This window comes from Macadamia integrifolia, chromosome 7 (genome assembly GCF_013358625.1).
Source record: "Macadamia integrifolia cultivar HAES 741 chromosome 7, SCU_Mint_v3, whole genome shotgun sequence".
Taxonomy (NCBI): Eukaryota; Viridiplantae; Streptophyta; class Magnoliopsida; order Proteales; family Proteaceae; genus Macadamia; species Macadamia integrifolia.
In genome coordinates this window covers 32,825,162-32,843,533 of record NC_056563.1, presented here as the reverse complement: position 1 = coordinate 32,843,533, position 18,372 = coordinate 32,825,162, and the positions used below count along the sequence as shown (strand labels likewise).

Sequence of the window (18,372 nt, the reverse complement as noted above, 5' to 3'; positions counted from 1 at the left end):
TAAGACCCCACAGTCAAACCCAGTTTACTGCAGAAAATAACATCAATTGGAGCTTTCACTTCCCCCTTCAGCTCCCCTACGCAAGAGCCAAGCTCATGACGACTATATTCAAAAATTTGCATTGCAGCTCTGTACTCATTGTCATGCCGACGTCTGTTCCTTTCCCACCAAATGTTTGCTGCAATAATGGAAAAACCCATCATCCAGGGAGTTTTAAGGTTTATAACTCTAGCCTTTGCCTTCCACCATCGAACCAGGTTGTCAACTGACTGGTGCTGCTGCCACTTAACCTCAAAGCACTCAACAAATGTTTTCCAAACTTTGGTCATGAAAGGGCATGTGAGGAAGATATGATTAATATTTTCTTCAGCTTGGTTGCAGAGAGCACACCTGGAAGCAAGATGGATCCCCTTCTGTCTGATTTGCTCATCTGTTGGGAGTTTGCCATGAGCTAGACGCCATCCTAAGGTAGAGATCCTAGGAGGTAGGCCTTTCCGCCAAACCAGAGAGTACCAAGGGACCTTGCTAGCTATCCTTCTGATACCCTCCCATGCCGAAGAGGTAGAGAAAGACCCCAGAGTCGACAATGACCAACAACAGGTATCCACTAAGTCACCTGAGGGGATTTTAATCCTCTTAATTTTATCAAATATTCTGATGAGCTCCACCGATCTCACCTCAGGGATCACCCATTCTCCACCACGAATAAAGTCACCCACCTTAGCATTAAATCTAAGAGCAGTCAAATCCATTATCTGAAGCTCCTCAAGCACTGATTTTGGCCCCCACCATTTGTCCTTCCAAAAATTTACAAGATTATCATTCCCGATAATCCATCTTTGATTCTCTTCCACAAAGCTCCAGACCTTTTTAACCCCTGATACAATGGAAGATGAAACGCCTTTTTTGAGGCTGCCATCATTTTTAATAAATCGAGCCTTAAGGAAAGAACTGGCCACCGACTTCTCATGCTTGATTCTCCATACTAGTTTGCATAGCATTGCTTTGTTTGTGTCTCTGAGCCTCCAGATACCTAAGCCTCCTTCCTCTTTAGGCTTACAAAGGGCATCCCATTTTACTGTAATTTTTTTTGCAGATTCTATCTCACCCGTCCAGATAAAATTCCTCATCCACCGTTCCATTGTTGCTAACAGGGAAGTTGGCCACCAATAAATAGCAAAACTATGGTTAGGGATACCTGCAATGACCGATCTAACCAATTATGTTCTTCCTGCCAAAGACAATAGGTTGCCTTTCCAACCCGCTAGGTGCCCCTTCACCTTGTCCATCACTGGCAGAAGGGCCTCTTTCTTCACTCTTCCCTTAAATATTTCAACACCCAAGTATCGAGTCGAGAAGTTATAGATCTGAATTCCGAGGGTATCAGCAATGACCTGCTTTCGATCTGGAGCAATCTTCCCGAGGAAGAGTTTACTTTTCTTTAGGCTAATGCACTGGCCTGAAAAGTCTTGGTATTTCATCAAGAATTTTTTGAGGGTACGAACATACCTCAAGGAGGTGTTGGTGAATATGAAGATATCATCCGCGAATAGGATATGCCCAGGAGTGGCAGTGCCTCTTGGGCCATGGATTGCCCGTAGCTCCTTGCACTGAACCAGACTCGACAGCCCTCTAGATAGAACTTCTTCGGCTATAATAAATAGCATAGGAGATATAGGATCACCTTGTCTTAGCCCGCGCTCCACCCCGAAGTAACCCTGAGGACCTCCGTTCACAAGAATAGATATTTTTGACGATATCAGAAGTTGATGCAGCCAGTTGATCCAACTATTGGAGAAACCAAATTTACTCAAAACTTGAAAAATGAAAGACCAAGAAATAGCATCGTAAGCCTTCCTGATATCAATTTTCAGGCCAAGACCCCCACCTCTGGTCGCTGAGAACATTAAATTTGCTAACTCAGATGCCACAGAGATATTATCATGAATCAACTTCCCCTTCTGAAATGCACCCTGCTCTTCTGAAATCAGGCGAGGAAGGAGAGGTTCCAGTCGCATCGCCATAACTTTAGAAATAATTTTGCAAAAGAAATTGCCCATGCAGAGAGGGCGAAATCTATCCAGTGAGTTTGCTCCCTCCACCTTTGGAATAAGGACCAGGAAATTATTATTGACCCCGTGGGGCATGTATCCAGTGCTAAAAAATTGTTTCACCGCATTGCACACTTCCACTTCCACTAAGGACCAGCACTTGCGAAAAAAAACACCAGAGAACCCATCAGGGCCCGACGAGCTATCCGGGTCCAACTCCCACACTGCCCTCCTTATTTCTTCATTTCCAGGGAGGGAATCCAACATATAACAGTCCATTTGGTTAAGGACTTTCGGGATATTATCTAGTAAATCTTCATGGGTCTCTGTGGGAGCTTCTTTATGAAAGCGCTCAAAAAAATCGACAATATACTCCCCTATCTGATTTTTCCCTTCCACCATGGTACCGTCCAGCCTCTTGAGTGCTCTGATTGTATTTTTGTTTCTTCTCATTTTGACAGAAAGGTGAAAATATTTGGAGTTTCGATCACCAACTTTCAGCCATCTAATTCTCGCCTTTTCAGCCCAGATTTTTTCATGATTTTCCAAGGCCTTCACCAAGCCGGTCTTCGCATCAGCTTCCAAGGAAAACAAATGGTCGTTCATCCCTTCTCTCGCAATCTGGTCATGAATTTGGTTCAGGACCGTCTTCGCGTCCTCAAGCTCTCTATCAATGTGAGGGAAGGCTGATCTCGCCCAGGTCTTCAAAACCCCTTTCAGCCACTTCAATTTGGAAGTGAGAACAGCAATAGGTGGTCCTGCAATCCATTCAAACCAAGACGATGCCACCACATTATTAAATTCCTCGTGGTCCATCCAGAACTGATGGAACCGAAATGGACAGTTTAAGGGGCGCTGACTAGCAATTGCAGTCATCAAAATTGGTCCATGATCTGAAGCTATTCTAGGCAAAACCACTTGAGAGGAGTCTTGGAAAATGGTCAGCCATTGCTCATTGCAAAAGCTTCTGTCAAGCACTGCAGACACATTACCAGTTTTTCGATTGTTGCTCCATGTAAATTTTCTCCCACTCGAAGGCAATTGCGACATGAAGCAAGAGTCCACCATAGCACTATACTCCGCAGCTGACCCCATGCTGAAGTTTCCTGGGCCCTTCTTTTCATGAGACTGAAGGGTAGCATTAAAGTCACCAACCATTGCCCACGGAGTGGGAGTGGTAGGAATATCCGCAGCCAAGTCCAACCAAAGATCTCTTCTCTCCGCCCTAAAACTACTAGCATGGATGAAGGAGACTTGCATTTGGGTGAGGTCCCAAGTCAGAGCAACCGTAATATGCTGAGAGGATTCTGAGATCACCACCGGACAACCCAGATTTCTTTTCCACATAATCCATAAATTTGAAATTCTCCCTGTTCTATTGTTAAAAATAAATTTATTGAAAAAACCCAACTTATTAAAAAATAAGTTTGGAAAATCACTCACAGAGACCATTGGCTCGGCGATACAAAGAAGGTATGGGTCCTTCTGCTTAACTAAATCTCTCAAGGCACACTTGCCGACCGCCTTCTTTATTCCTCTTATATTCCAAAAGAGAATCTTCATAAATTACTTACTTGTATCAGCCTGGCGGTCAGACCTCAAGGCCTGCCCCGTCGCTGCATTAGCTTTTCCTTTCCATCTAGCATCATCATCAGCTCTTGTGAGAGCTTGGTCAAGCTCTGCGACTTCCTGGTGGTGAACAATTATCCTGCCTGCGTCCAGACCAGACGGAGATATTTCTGTAATCACGTGCTCAGAGCCGCCCCATTCCTACCCTCGGCCACTCCTTCCTCCTCTAGCCTGCTGTCGGCCTCCACGACCACCATTATATATCACTTTACTCTTGCGAGGGCGAAGAGTTCTAGCAGTATGAACATCTTCCGCTTCAGTCACTCCAAGTCCAGAAACGGTTTCATCCTCTTTCATGTCTTTGCTGCCTTGCACAGATTCCAGCGACTCTTTTTCTAAAGAGTAATTTCCTGACTCTCCTGGGTCGGATTCAGACCCATATCCACACCCCAAAGGGTTGTCCAGGAGCCTACTTACTTGAACCTCAACCTTTGAACTGAAAACTTGATCGATTTGAGATCCTACCAGTACTAAAACCAGATCTGAAATAAAGCAAATCTGAAATTTCGAGTACTAGAGAAAACAAATCTAAAGAAAAAAACTTGAACTTGAAAGACATGCTTCATAGCTTGTTCTTGTCACCTAGAACTAGAACTTGAAAATTACAACTTCAATTGCTTAAATAATAAAAATAAAAGATTGAATAAAAAACAAATGTGCTTGCATTAATTGAATAAAAAGAACTTACAAAAGTGTTTAAAGCATAAACCTAGAACTAGAGCTAGAGAAAGAAAAAACTAAAGAAAGAGATAGAGCAACTAAGAAAAAACCCTAGAAGAAGAATGAAGTGCCTCATCCCCTTGTGTTAATTCTATTATATAGAGAATGGGGGAGGGAAGCTAACGATTTTAGCTTCTAAAAGAAAATATATTTTTTTTTATCTTGTTGATGAAGTGGAGGAGAGAGAAGAGAAAAAACGTGTGGAGAGAGATCTCTCACGATTTTCTTGCTTTTTTTTCTTATTTTTTCTTCTTTTTTCTATTTTTCTCTCTCTTCTTGCTCAAGAAACCCCCTTTGGCTGATTTTTTCTTGCTTGGATTTGGACAATATTCTATTTTAATAAAAAATTCCATCCATGCCCTTGTCTTTTTTTTTTTTCTTCTTTCCTATTTTTTCTCTCTTCTTCAAACTTGCGTACAACCATCTTGGCCGACCTCCTTTCAGTGAGGAGTAGGAGAGAGAAAATCTTTTAAAAAAAACCTCAACAAAATGGCAGCTAAGAGGTTGGAACTTGAGACCTCCTAATAAGCAAGGGATTTTGCACACCACAACTCACTAACTACGCTTGGTAGTTGTTGTTACCAAAAACGAATCTTCAATCACTTAAGGATGTGGTCCATCGATCTTTGTTGACGTTTGGAATATTCCTTATACCCTTGGGACAACTGCAAATGGGTTGGTTTTGCATCTCGGTTCAGTTCTGATCTTTTTTCACTAAAGATCAGTTGGATTAATAAAAAGAAAGAATATACAAGAGGTGATACACTCAACAATGCTTAGACGAAGGAAATGAAATCAACCCCACCTTCGGCATTGCCATCAGCAGGAGAGGACCTCAGACCTAAGTCTAACAAACCAACAAAAAACTTTTAAAAACAAAATAACTAAGTGAATCGGAATCTTGGCATTTGGGCCGCATCCAATTCCAGCTCCCTAGATGTGAGAAGGGGCCAGGCGTCGACAGGGGAATTTGATTCAAATCTTGCTGCTGTTTTTGCTAAGGAATCGGCTACCACATTTGCGTCGCGGTGGCAATGAGTGACTTTCCAACAAATTGAACCCAAATAAGAGAGAATGCCCCTCCATCTTTGCTGAATAAACCATGGAACCATCCCTTTGGAGAATAAGAACACCACAGCAACAAAGTCACACTCGATCCAAAGGTTTTGGATACAAGATTTTTTTGCATGTTCAAGGCCGGTAATGAGAGCTAAGAATTCAGCTTCAAAGTTAGATTTTATACCAACAAAATTTCTGAAATTCAGCAAAGGTTCGCCCTTGTAATTTCTAAACACACCGCCAGCTCTAGCCTTTTCAGGATTCCCTAGCGAGCACCCATCAATATTTAGCTTAATCCAGTTTTGAGGGGGGAGACACCATCGAACTTCAAAAATTTCTCTTTGCTTGCCAATTACCCGGGGAATTCCCACTCTCCTGGCACACATCAAATCAGCTACGGACAAGTTTTTCCCAAGGTGCATTGTCGAAATCATACCTATCTCTCCTTTAATCATAGCAAAACGCTGCCTGTGATGCCAATAGGTACCCTCGTGGATTCTCATATTCCTCTCCATCCAAACTGCATAAGGAATTAACACCACGCCACTAAGCCATAGTCTTGAGAATGTGACGGATTTAGCTTTACGTTTCCACTAGCTAAATAAATCTTCCATTCTTGTGAAGTGTTGCCATCTGACACCAAATAGATCACAGAACATATTCCACAGGGCCTGGATATACTCACAGTGAATAAAAAGGTGGGAACTAAACTCTTCTGCCTTTTCACATAACCCACATCTCGAAGGCATTGCAATCCCCTTTTTGCACACTTGGTCATCTGTAGGGAGTCTACCATGGGCTAACCTCCATCCAAATACTGCCTGCCGTGGCTGTAAAAAAGCTTTCCAGAGAATGGAAAACCAAGAAACAGGCGCCTTTTTGCTTCTTATCTCCTCCCACGCCGAGGCCAAAGAGAAGGCACCAGACGAAGATAATTTCCAGTGGCATACATCTTCTAAATTCGTTAGGGATATTCTCTTCACCTTCTCAAATGATTCAGAAAAGAATAATGAAGAAACATTTGGGAAGCACTACTCACCATTCCTAATGAAATCCGCCACCCGCAGCTGCCTCGAAGTAAGTGCTTCTAAGTCCAGAGTAGAGGATTCCGCCAATGAGGAATTTTCTAACCAACGATCCTTCCAGAAGCTGATCTTGACGCCATTTCCTACTGTCCAACTCTCCATATTTGTTACAAAATCACACACCCTTTTTAGACCCTGCTAAATAGATGAAGACTTGTAGCTCCTGAGATCGCCGTTGCTAGTAGTAAACCTTGCTCTGAAAAATTGACTCATTTTAGAATCCTCATGCTTTATTTTCCATAATAATTTACATAGACAAGCTCTGTTAACATCTCGTAACTTCCGAATACCCAGACCTCCCTCCTTCTTTGGCTTGCAACAATCCTCCCATTTAACAGTGATTTTTTTCTGAACCTCCATTTGGCCAGACCAAATGAAGTTCCTCATCCATGTTTCTATAGTTTTAATTGATACCTGAGGCCACCAATAAACTACAAAATTATGCATAGGAATGCTCGATATAACTGAACGAACAAGTTTAATACAACCTGCCATCGAGAGCAATTTCCCTTTCCAAGCTGGAAGTCTACATTTGATCTTATCTAGCAGAGGTAACAAGTGGGATTTTGTGACTCTTCCCTTGAAGATTTCCGCCCCAAGATATTTTGTAGGGAATTTGGATATCTGAATACCCAAAAACTCACTAGTGAACTATTTTCTGTGAGGGGCCACCTTCCCAAAGAAAATATTACTTTTATCCAGATTAAAAAACTGGCCAGAGAATGCCTGATATTTATCTAAGAAAGAGTGAAGATTTCTTACATATTTTGCCGACACGTTCATGAAAATGAAAATGTCATCCGCAAAGAGAAGGTGGGATGGAGTGAGCACACCTCTTGGCCTGGGCAAGGATTTAAGAGCACCTTCTGCAACCATGCTTCTTAACCCTCTACAGAGCACTTCTTCTGCCAGAATAAAGAGAAAGGGAGATAAAGGGTCACCCTGGCGAAGACCATGACCCACAGGGAAGAAGCCCACCGGTCCCCCATTTACTAAGACCGAAATCCTAGTAGAAACAAGGATTTCATGAATCCATGATATCCACTTCTGAGAGAAACCAAACTTTTTTAGGACTTCAAAGAGGAAATCCCAAGAAAGCGAGTCGTATGCTTTCTGAACATCAATTTTGATCCCCATACGTCCTCCCCTGACTGCAGTATACATCAGATTTGCCAATTCTGAGGCAAGGCTAATATTCTCAGAAATTATTTTCCCCTTCTGGAATGCACCTTGTTCCTGTGAGATCAGCCTGGGAAGCAGTTCCGAAACTCTATTTACCATAATTTTTGATAGCACCTTACAAAAGAAATTCCCCATACAAATCGGCCTAAACTTGTCCAAGGTCACAGCTCCCCGCACCTTCGGAATTAGAGTAAGAAAACAGTTGTTCACACCCTTAGGAAGAAACCCCGTTCTGAAGAAGTGCCTCACAGCCCTGCAGAAGTCCGCTTCCACTATATTCCAAACTCTTCTAAAGAATTTCCCATGAAATCCATCAAGCCCAGGAGAACTGTCTGGATCCACCTCCCAAACAGAGTTTTTTATTTCTTCCAAAGAGGGTATAGTCTCTAAACCCAATGCATCTGCCTCATTAATCTCCTTGGGGATACAATTCAATAAATCATGATGAGGAGTAGTCTGAGCGGCACTATGGAAGGCTTCATAATATTCAGAAATGTAAGATGACAACCTTTGTTGGTCACTAATCCAACCACCATTTATGTTCTTCAAGGTACGAATTTGATTTCGCGACCGTCTCATTTGTATAGAGAGGTGGAAGAATTTTGAGTTTCTGTCCCCCTCTTTCATCCACCTCTGTTTGGCCTTTTGAGACCAAAAACTGTCTTGCATTTGAGTTGCTTTCAAGAGATATGCCTTCGCGTCTGCCTCTCTGTCAAACAGATATCCGTCATCCTTGATGCATCAATTTCTTCCTAAATCAAATCCAGATTTTTCGAAGCTTTCTTTACTTCTTCATCAACATTAGGGAAATTATTCCTGGCCCAGCTCTTAATAAAAAATTTTACCTGCTTTAGCTTCTAAAAAAGCACCAAAATGGGGTTCCCTGACACCTCCTTATTCCACACCTCCCTGATAATATCCTCAAAATTCACATTTTCCATCCAAAAATTATTGAATCTAAAAGGAATATTACCTGGTTTAGGAATGGCATCTTAGACCACCAGAACAGGGGTATGGTCCGAGGCAATTCTTTGCAAAACAATTTGATTAATATTCCAGAACACCTCCAACCAATTCCCATTACAAAAACTTCGATCCAGAACAGCTACAACATTTCCTCTACGACGATTGTTAGTCCATGTGAACTTCTTCCCCTGTGAAGGAGCTTGAACCAAAGCACACGTGTCCACCATTGCTTGAAACTCTGCCGCCGAGCTAGCATTAAATCTTCCTGGCCCCCTTTTTTCATTTGAAAGAAGAGTAGCATTAAAGTCCCCTATGACCGACTATGGAGTTCATTCAAGGAGAGTCTCTAATCCTCCTTATTCTTTTTCTGATCGGAAAAGAATAATCACTTGTACGGTTGTCTATTGAGATCAAGGAGAGTCTCTAATCCTTCATCGAATTTTGAATACAACCCCTATTGAAGAAGAAACATGGCTACATAACAATATGTTTCACACTAGATGCACCTCTCATGGAGAATTGTGTATTGTCATCATTGAAGGAGGAAGTTATGAAAATATTGTAGCTACAACAATGGTGGAGAAATTGCAACTCAAGACAGAGAAGCATCCTTAACCTTACAAGCTTTTATGGCTTCGCAAAAGAAATGAGGTAAAAGGAGATAAAAGATGCCTTGTTCAATTTTCCATTGGGAAAAAATATAATGATGAAGTATGGTGTGAATTTGTTCCCATGGATGCTTGCCATTTGCTTCTTGGGAGGCCTTGGCAATTTGATAGAAAAAATAAGCATGATGGGTTCAAGAATACTTACACTTTTAAGAAAGATGGAATTAAAGACACTTTGGGTCCATCCAAAATAGAGAGAAATCCTAAACCTTCAAAACGGGAGGGAAATAATTTAATCTCAAAATCTGAAGTTGATAAGGCCATAGAAGGTAGCTTATGCTCTTGTGGTGTTAGAAGAAAATGAAGCAAACTATGTCATCCCTTCTTAAGTGCAACCCCTTCTTCAAGAGTTTAAGGATGTTTCTCCGGAAGAACTTTCACCCGGTCTTCCACCCATAAGTGATATTCAACTTTGTATAGATTTTTTTTCAGGAGCTGTCATTCCAAATAAGGCAGCCTATAGAATGAGTCCAAAGGTGCACGAAGAGTTACAATGACAAGTAGATGACCTTATGGCTAGAAGAATGCTTAGGGAAAACAAAATTCCATGTGTTGTCCTTGCCCTTCTTGTGCCAAAGAATGATGGATCCTAGTGTATGTGCATTGATAGTAAAATGGTGAGTAAAATCACCATCAAGTACCGATTCCCTATTCCCCGACTTGATGATCGTCTTGACCAACTCCATGGTGCCAATATCTTTTCAAAGATTGATCTTCGAAGTGGATATCATCAAATTCGAATGAGATCTGGAGATGAGTGGAAAACCACCTTCAAGACAAGAGATGGCCTTTATGAATGAATGGTTATGCCCTTGGGCCTTTCTAATGCTCCTAGTATCTTTTTGCGCCTTATGAATCATATCTTTAAACCATTTATTGGCCACTTTGTTGTTGTTTATTTTGATGATATTCTTATTTATAGCTCTACCCAAGAGAAATACTTAGAGCATCTCCATCAAGTTTTCAAGGTTCTAAGGGAGCAAAAGTTGTATGTCAACTTAAATAAGTGTCACTTCTTTACCAATAGCCTTATATTTTTAGCCTATGTGGTTTTCGGTGAAGGTATCAAGATGAATCTTAGCAAGGTGAAGGCAATCACAAATTGGTCTATCCCAACATCTATACATGACATTCGGAGCTTTCATGGCTTAGCCTCATTTTATCGGTGTTTCATCAAGAGTTTCAGCACTATCATCTCTCCTATCACCGAATTCTTAAAAGGAGGCAATTTCAAGTGGACTAAAGAAGCACAACAAAGTTTTGAACTCCTTAAAAAGAAGGTAACTGAAGCTGTTATTCTTGCACTCCCAAATTTTGATAAAGTTTTTGAAGTTGATTGTGATGCTTCAAATGTGGGTATTGGTGCGGTTCTTAGTCAAGAAGGAAAGCCTATTGCATTCTTTAGTGAAAAATTAAATACTTCTCGCAAGAACTACGCCACATATGATAAAGAGTTTTATGCTATTGTTAGAGCTTTGGGTCATTGGCAGCATTATTTATTATTCAAGGACTTTGTTCTCCTTTCGGATCATGAAGCCTTGAAGTATATTAATACTCAACACAAGCTCAACAACCAGCATGGCAAGTGGATAGAATTTCTTCAAGCCTTTACTTTTCTTATCAAGCATAAATTTGGAGTTCTTAATCAAGTGGCGGATGAATTAAGTAGAAGGCATTCCTTGCTTACCGCAATGCAAGTGAAAGTCTTAGGTCTTGACATGATCAAAGAACTACATGATGATGATCCCAACTTTGGAAATCTTTGGAAAGCATGTTCTAAGGGACCCACTCAACAATTTTTGTTGCAAGATGGATTTCTTTTAAAAAACCAATTGCTTATGCATTCCAAAATGTTTTCTAAGTGAAGCCATTGTCAGTGAACCCCATGGTGGGGGGTCTAGCTGGACACTTTGGAAGAGATAAAACTCTCTTTAACTCTCTTTCTGGTAAAAATAAAAATTCTATTGGCCTCGAATGGTGAGAGATGTTAGAAGACATGTGGAGCGATGTAGAACTTGTCATATTGCCAAAAGTCATGCCCAAAATACCGGCTTATACACTCCATTACCAGTACCAATGGCTCCTTGGGAAGATGTGAGCCTAGATTTTGTGGTTGGTTTACCTAGAACCCAAAGAAGTAAAGATTCTATTATGGTGGTCGTTGATCGATTCTCTAAAATGGAACATTTTGTACCATGTAACAAGACTCTTGATGCTACTCATGTAGTAAATCTTTACTTTCAAGAGATTGTGAGACTTCATGCTATCCCTAAGACAATCACGTATGATCAGGATTTCAAATTTATAAGTCATTTTTTGCACAAACTTTGGAGGAAGCTTGGCACAATGCTTCAATTCAGTTTCTCTCATCATCCTCAAACCGATGGACAAACTGAAGTTATAAATAGAAGCTTGGAAAATCTTTTGAGGAGTTTAATTAGAAGCAACTTATGCCAATGGGATCTTATTTTGGCTCCAGCTGAATTTTCTTACAATCGTTCTTTAAGTCAAACAACTAAAAAAAGTCCATTTGAGGTTATTTATGGTAGAAATCCCTTAAGTCCATTGGACTTAGCTCCCCTTTCCATCACTTAACATCTCAGTGGAGAGGCCGAGGAACAAGCTAATTACATCAAAAGGCTATATGAGCAAGTTCGTGAAAAAATCATAAAACATAATGAGAAGTATCAAGAAAGAGCAAATAAGCATCGGAAGCCTGCTGCCTTTAAAGAAGGAGATTTGGTATGGATCCATCTTCATAGAGAAAGATTTCTCGAGGACATCATGGTAAGCTTAAGCCTAGGGCTGATGGTCCATTCCAGGTGTTACAAAAGATTGGAGAAAATGCCTATAAAATTGAACTCCCTTGTGATTATGCTGTCTCGACAATATTCAATGTTACGGACCTTTCTCCCTATCATGAAGAAGAAAATATAGAAAACTCAGAGACGAGTTTATGCACAGCAGAAGAGTATGACGCATGAGCATTTTCAAATGGGTCAACAACCCATTTCAATAAGCCCACAAGCCCAAGCCAAAGGATAGAAGCTGGAAATAAAAGTTGCAGTCTAGAATTTTGGGGTAACTTCACAGAGACACCTGAACTGACTCAGAAGGAATTAGAAGTGCCATATATGTATGGAAAGATCTAAAAGTCTATTTTCCAACAAAAAAAAAAAAAAGGGTGCTCATTTGCTATTTTTTTAGAAGAAGTTATGGCCGTTTTGGTAAAGTGTGTCTGGGCTGACTACAGACACTTAGAAGTCCGAAATGCATCTTTTTTTGGTCCAACTTTCATCCACATTCAGCTTTAGAACTTCTTGGGCATTTCAGCCATTGTGTTTCTAGACTCTTGAAGATGTGAAGAATCCCTTTCAAGGTTCCCAAGGTCCCCAAGGTCCTTTCCTATTGGATAGTTGTTTGTCTTCCCCATGTTTGTTTTTTCCAGTTAGTCTTACTTTCATTCTTGGAAATTGCCTATGCTTGGAAGGTTATTCCATGCTCATCTATATAAAACCTACATCAGTGAATGAAATGGAACATACTTGGAGTTTATTTATGATTTGAATCTTTAGCCTTTGGGAAGAAATAGTTCTTCTTGAGTTTTCTTATCCCTTAGGTGGATTTCCTTTGGGTGGTGAGTTCTTTTCTTTCTTTTGAATTGATCACTTATGTTACCTCCTAATCCTTTATAATTTTCCGTCATTATTTAAAAAACCCAAAAAAAATCCTAGAAACCCTGGAAATCATATATTTTCCCTAAAAAAAAGTCTGAAAAAGTCCAGAAAGTTCTAAAGTGTGGAATAATTAAAAAATCTCCCAATGCTAGAAATCCCTGATTTTCCCTTGAAATAGTAGAAAGTCCCCAAAGGCTCTGGATTTCTAGAGAAATTGGGGAAAAAAAATCCCAAAAACATTACGAAGTCTAGGAAATTTCTGACTAACTCTTGAAAATCCTAAAAGTTCCGCCAAAATCTCGAAAATCTGACTCCTCCAAGAAAGAGAGAAGAAGGTCAAGCCCTTGCATTTGATATGGGAAACTCGTCAAAATTCAAGATTGGGACAGAGGGGCCTCCATCTTTCAAACCATCATCAACAAGCGAACCCAAGCAAACTCTCCAATCCTAGCAGGCATAATGTAGAACTCATTAATGCCATATGCTAGAATAAAGTAGTATAGTACTTGTTATTTATACTTTCTGCATGAAGCATGCTAGTATAGTCACTCAAACATAATCATGTTGGTCTTTGTTTCTACCCAAAAGAAGAAAAACAGTTTGTCTAGGACTATTAAATTTTGTAGAGAATATTCAAAATATGATCATTTGATAGAAAGATTGGTTTTTCCAGGTAGGGTGTGTGCTTAACACCTTCCTTCCCAGTACCCTTGTAACCTCACCCAAAGTTATACCTCTAGAAAGGACCATATATGAAGTCAATTTCAAGTTCGATTCATTAATTGGACTTGGGCTCTCCAACAGGATTCTAGGCCTTCAATCCTAGGTGGCAATTCCTACTAATCACATTTTTCCTACTCCCCCTTAGTCATCAAGAAGAAGAGACATCACTGCATGTGGTGAGACGTGAATATAAGGAAGATAATACCCCTCGAGAAGGAGAGAGGGATATTCAAACCCGAGAAGGGGGGGGGAACTAAGAGCAATGACCCCCAACTTGACAAAGGTTCCACGAAGGTTGCGGTTTTCTGCTATTCTTACAGCTAGCCTTCCTTCGGAGCTTCAACCACGGAATGGAGCTTTCATGTTTTTTATTCGTTAAGTATGGTTGTTATGAGTGAGAATACAGATTATGAATGTTTGAAATTTATATTATACAAGGAGACATTGCTTTTGTTAGTTTGAAGAAGGGTAATATCAAATCAGTCTATTTTTGATGTCATTTACGTACGACTTAAATGTCTCGTATTTCTCAAAAAAGTGATTCGATTGTTGGGATTCTTTTACGCATTTGGATGAAGTAAGGGATTCATCTATACTATTTAAGATCATGACTGATTCTGAAACAGAGTGACTGAAAAAAGCAGCATGGGGTGGAGGTCATAGATTCAAACTTGTGGGAGACAACAGGGAATCATTCAAGCGTAGCCTTTTGGCTTTACTCAATAAGATAGACGTTTTAACAATATATCTTATCGGAATCTATTCCTAATGGAGAGTTGGGAGGTGGCTCCCATTTGGCCCCAAAGATGATACCCTCGGTGGTTATTGGGTGCTTTGTTGGTTTCTCCCTTGCTTGTTCTGTGGCTTGAGTTATATGTTTTGTCCTTTTGATCCCTCCCCTGTAAGAGGATTGGCCCCCCTTACTTTGTTGGTCCTCTGGAGCCTCTTTCTCTCCTGAGGTCAATCTTTGGGAAGAAACTACTGTATTAATAAAGGAAAAAAACGAAAATTTAAGGCCTTAAGACTTATCAATCATAACAACAGTAGATCCACACATGGCTTTTAATAACATGGTGGATACGATCCAAGTTTCTAACTTCCAAGACTCAATAACTAAAATCTCTACAGGGTTATTCTTGAGTGTGATGCCGAACATGGAAGCTTTCAAGCTCAAGATTTGGAGTGATGCAGGACTTAGAATCGTTCAAGCTTATATAAAAGAAGACCAATTGGTGCTGATATAATATACGCACCAACTCTGAGCTTCTTTTATTATTCTCATTCATCATGGCTACATGTTCTTCAACAGGAAGCTTCCCTATTTTTGCTGCTACAATGCTACTTCATTTTGGGCTGCTAATGGCTAGGCTAGACACAACAGGTCTCTCTCTCTCTCTCTCTCTTCAGGTATTTCTAATTATAGAGACAATGTTTTTTGTCCGATAGTGGCCTAGTGTTACGGCATAGACACAAGGGGTGTGCAATGACCACCGTGCCCCTCCTAAAGTGAGCACTCCTATGTCTGGACGTAGGAACATTAGGTTGATCGGAAGTTAATTCGATCAAGTTGACTAGTGTCTATTTGGGATTGCTGTAATAGATCCAACCTCTGAGCCCGAGCCCAAAACCTATTTTTTTTTTGTCATCATCCGGATGTCCCACCCTTATTCTTTGGATATGGTATCACTACCATTTTAAGGTTAGGGCTAGGTATGGTATTAGAATACTAGCCACTAAGCTTCAGGGCCTCAACTCATTGGTATCCATCTTATTTGCATTAGGATGGGTTAATTATGTAGGATCGAGTTTCCTTAAGGCCACTGTGAATGGATGATGAGTGGCCAGGGGGGTTCACAGTCCATCTGTTCAATCTGCACGACAAAGGAAAACTTTGTCCATTTATGTTTATGTATTTACTGGATGGAGATAAAATTCACACTCCAGTGTCAATCGGAATTATATCATACCAATTTTGGCTGAATGTAATGCAGGGACACAAACAGGTGTTTGTTACGGAATGATTGGCAACAATCTACCATCTCAACAAGAAGTTGTGGATCTATACAAAACCCTAAACATCCTAAGCATGAGACTCTATTATCCAGACCAAGGAGCTCTCCAAGCCCTAAGTGGCTCCAACATTAAACTCATGTTTGGTGTCCCAAATGATGCACTTCAAGGCATAGCAAGCAGCACTTCCACTGCAAATGACTGGGTGCAGTCTAATGTGGTAGGCTACTCGTCTACTGTAAAATTCCGGTACATTGCCGTCGGCAATGAAGTCAGTCCTGTCAATGGCAATTCTCAATATGTAAACTTCGTTCTCCCGGCGATGCAAAACATTCAAAGTTCAATTTCAGCAGCTGGCTTACAAATCACAGTGACCACATCGGTTGAAACTGGACTCCTTGGGACCTCCTACCCTCCATCCCAGGGTGCATTTAGATCCGATGTGAGTTCGTATATAGATCCAATTATATCTTTCCTTGCCGGAAACAGGGAACCACTACTGGTAAATGTGCATCCTTACTTCAGTTACAAGGCTAACACTGGTTCCACCTCCCTTTCCTATGCCCTCTTTACATCCTCATCAGTTGTGGTGCAAGATCCATATAGTTACCTTGGATATCAAAACCTGTTTGATGCTACGGTCGATGCTCTCTACTCTGCTCTGGACAAGGCAGGTGGTTCTAGTGTTGGAGTTGTTGTATCGGAGACTGGTTGGCCAACTGCAGGAGGTACCTCAACAACAATAGCAAATGCAGAGACAACAACAATCTGATTCAACATGTGAAGAATGGAACACCGATGAAGTCTGGGGTTTTGGAGACTTATGTGTTTGCCATGTTTGATGAAAACCTAAAGACTCCAGCAGGGGAAGAGAATTACTGGGGAATATTCACTCCAGATAAACAAGCCAAATACCTAGTCAGCTTCTTCTAAATCTGTTAAAAGAGAGAGGTGTCGACGGGGTTCTCTATTCTATGTTTTTTCTTTCTTAAATAAATGCTTACCCATTTCTTTAATTAAGGGATTCCAGGACTATGATGAAATAATTGTCTCCAAGGGGTCAGCCTTGAATTTATACATGAAATTTAATAAGTAAAAGTAGAAATTTTTATAAATAGTATTCCTTTTAGTGAAGGCAATGTTATTGCAAATTTTATTATAAAGAAATGTGCTATGACACAATGGTCTATTTATCAGATTTTATATCCAACTTATGTGTATCCTGATGCCATCTGGGATGGTTTGGACAGACCACGTTACCATTTTTATTGTTAGTGTATTTTTTGTTCAAAAGATGTTGATGGCCATGCCGATGGTGGTCCTTTTGAATGAATCTTGAGATCCTAAATCTTTGTCGATGACTATGTCAAAGGTGGAAATTTAAAATCATTAGTGTATACTTTATTTTATATGTATTTATTTTTGTTCATTTGCGAATACTCGAATGTAAATCTTAGACATCCTTATATTTGTGCTTAATATATACTTTTGCTGACTCATAGCAAAAAAAGAAATATATATTTAAAAAAAAAAAGAGTGGAGATCGCTGACATGCTACATGGCACACCAACATGAAACCAATGAGAGCACATGCGAGGGCATCCAACATGTGTGGGCTTTTTCATTTGGGAAACTTAATAGATCTACATGATAAGAAAATTAATTACAAAATAATTAGGATTTTGACTGCATTTTATGCTCACTGTCTTGTAAGTTTTTTTTCTTCTCATTTATCTAGAAAATTTTTCCTTTTCATTTAACGAGGGGTGTTTGGTCATTTTGGGCTTCATCTGTTTAGGTGCAGGCACTGCATAGCCTTCCGTTCCAAAAAAAAAAAAAAAGGGGGGGGGGCGCGTAAACACAAGCTTCTTGGGTATTCACTTAGGTCTCACTAACTTTTTTTTTTTTTTTTTTTTTTTAATGATTTTTCTCAGATCCTTAATTACATCAAGATTACAAAATATAATACATTTAAGCACATATAATATTGATCTTCATGAGATAATCCATCATTGCTGATGTATATTTTGAATCTCTTCCTGGTTGTTGCGGATGGCCGTAGTTCTTCAGGGTTGGCTGTCTTAAGCCATTCTTCATCTTCTTCAACATGCTTTGCTTATTCTCTTCAATGATTATCCTAATTGAATTGATTGTCACTGGTATTTACATGCCTCACACATATGTTAGAACACCCAAAACTAAGGATTGGTTACCAATGCTCTCAACATGTCTCACACACATCTTAGAACATTCAATCACATCAACAATGATTTTCATATCTAAAATATATCTATCCAATAGTATATCTCTTATGATTAAAATTATAAAAAAGAAAGCTCCTAAGTTTCACCATCGGCATAGCTATCAACAATCAAATGGCTAAGGATCCATCTTTAGCATTGCCATCGGTAGAAAACCTCTGACAAAGTCAATACAAATACATAATAAGAGATTACTCATGGATTAAAATGATAGCGAGATCTATCATTACAACCCCAAGAAATTTCAAGAGAAATAAAGAAGTTAACTCAAGCCAATATGATGAAACTTGAAGAACAACTCCCTTTTTGTCAATTCCGATTTTATAATATTTTCCTTTTTT

General features: G+C 40.0%; 1 protein-coding gene and 1 pseudogene across 1 annotated transcript; one reads left to right on the top strand and one right to left on the bottom strand.

Moving 5' to 3' along the window:
- Nucleotides 1-1,220: 1,220 nt before the first annotated feature.
- Nucleotides 1,221-3,977, bottom strand: LOC122084933. Its single transcript, XM_042653350.1, has 3 exons — nt 3,893-3,977; nt 3,626-3,763; nt 1,221-3,421 (listed from the first exon to the last, which is right to left on the bottom strand). The coding sequence occupies exons 1-3, from the start codon at nt 3,975-3,977 to the stop codon at nt 1,221-1,223; spliced, it is 2,424 nt and encodes an 807-aa protein (XP_042509284.1).
- An 11,045-nt stretch (nt 3,978-15,022) lies between these two features.
- Nucleotides 15,023-16,821, top strand: LOC122083239 (annotated as a pseudogene).
- The last annotated feature ends 1,551 nt before the right edge of the window (nt 16,822-18,372 follow it).

Excerpts from the sequence above, each read along its gene's own strand:
- LOC122084933 (XM_042653350.1), bottom strand. The coding sequence starts at position 3,977 with ATGAAAGAGGATGAAACCGTTTCTGGACTTGGAGTGACTGAAGCGGAA. Across the intron at positions 3,764-3,892 it reads AACTCTTCGCCCTCGCAAGA|GCAGGATAATTGTTCACCAC; the intron begins GTAAAGTGATAT and ends GTCTGGACGCAG. Across the intron at positions 3,422-3,625 it reads TGACCGCCAGGCTGATACAA|GGAGAATTTCAAATTTATGG; the intron begins GTAAGTAATTTA and ends ACAATAGAACAG.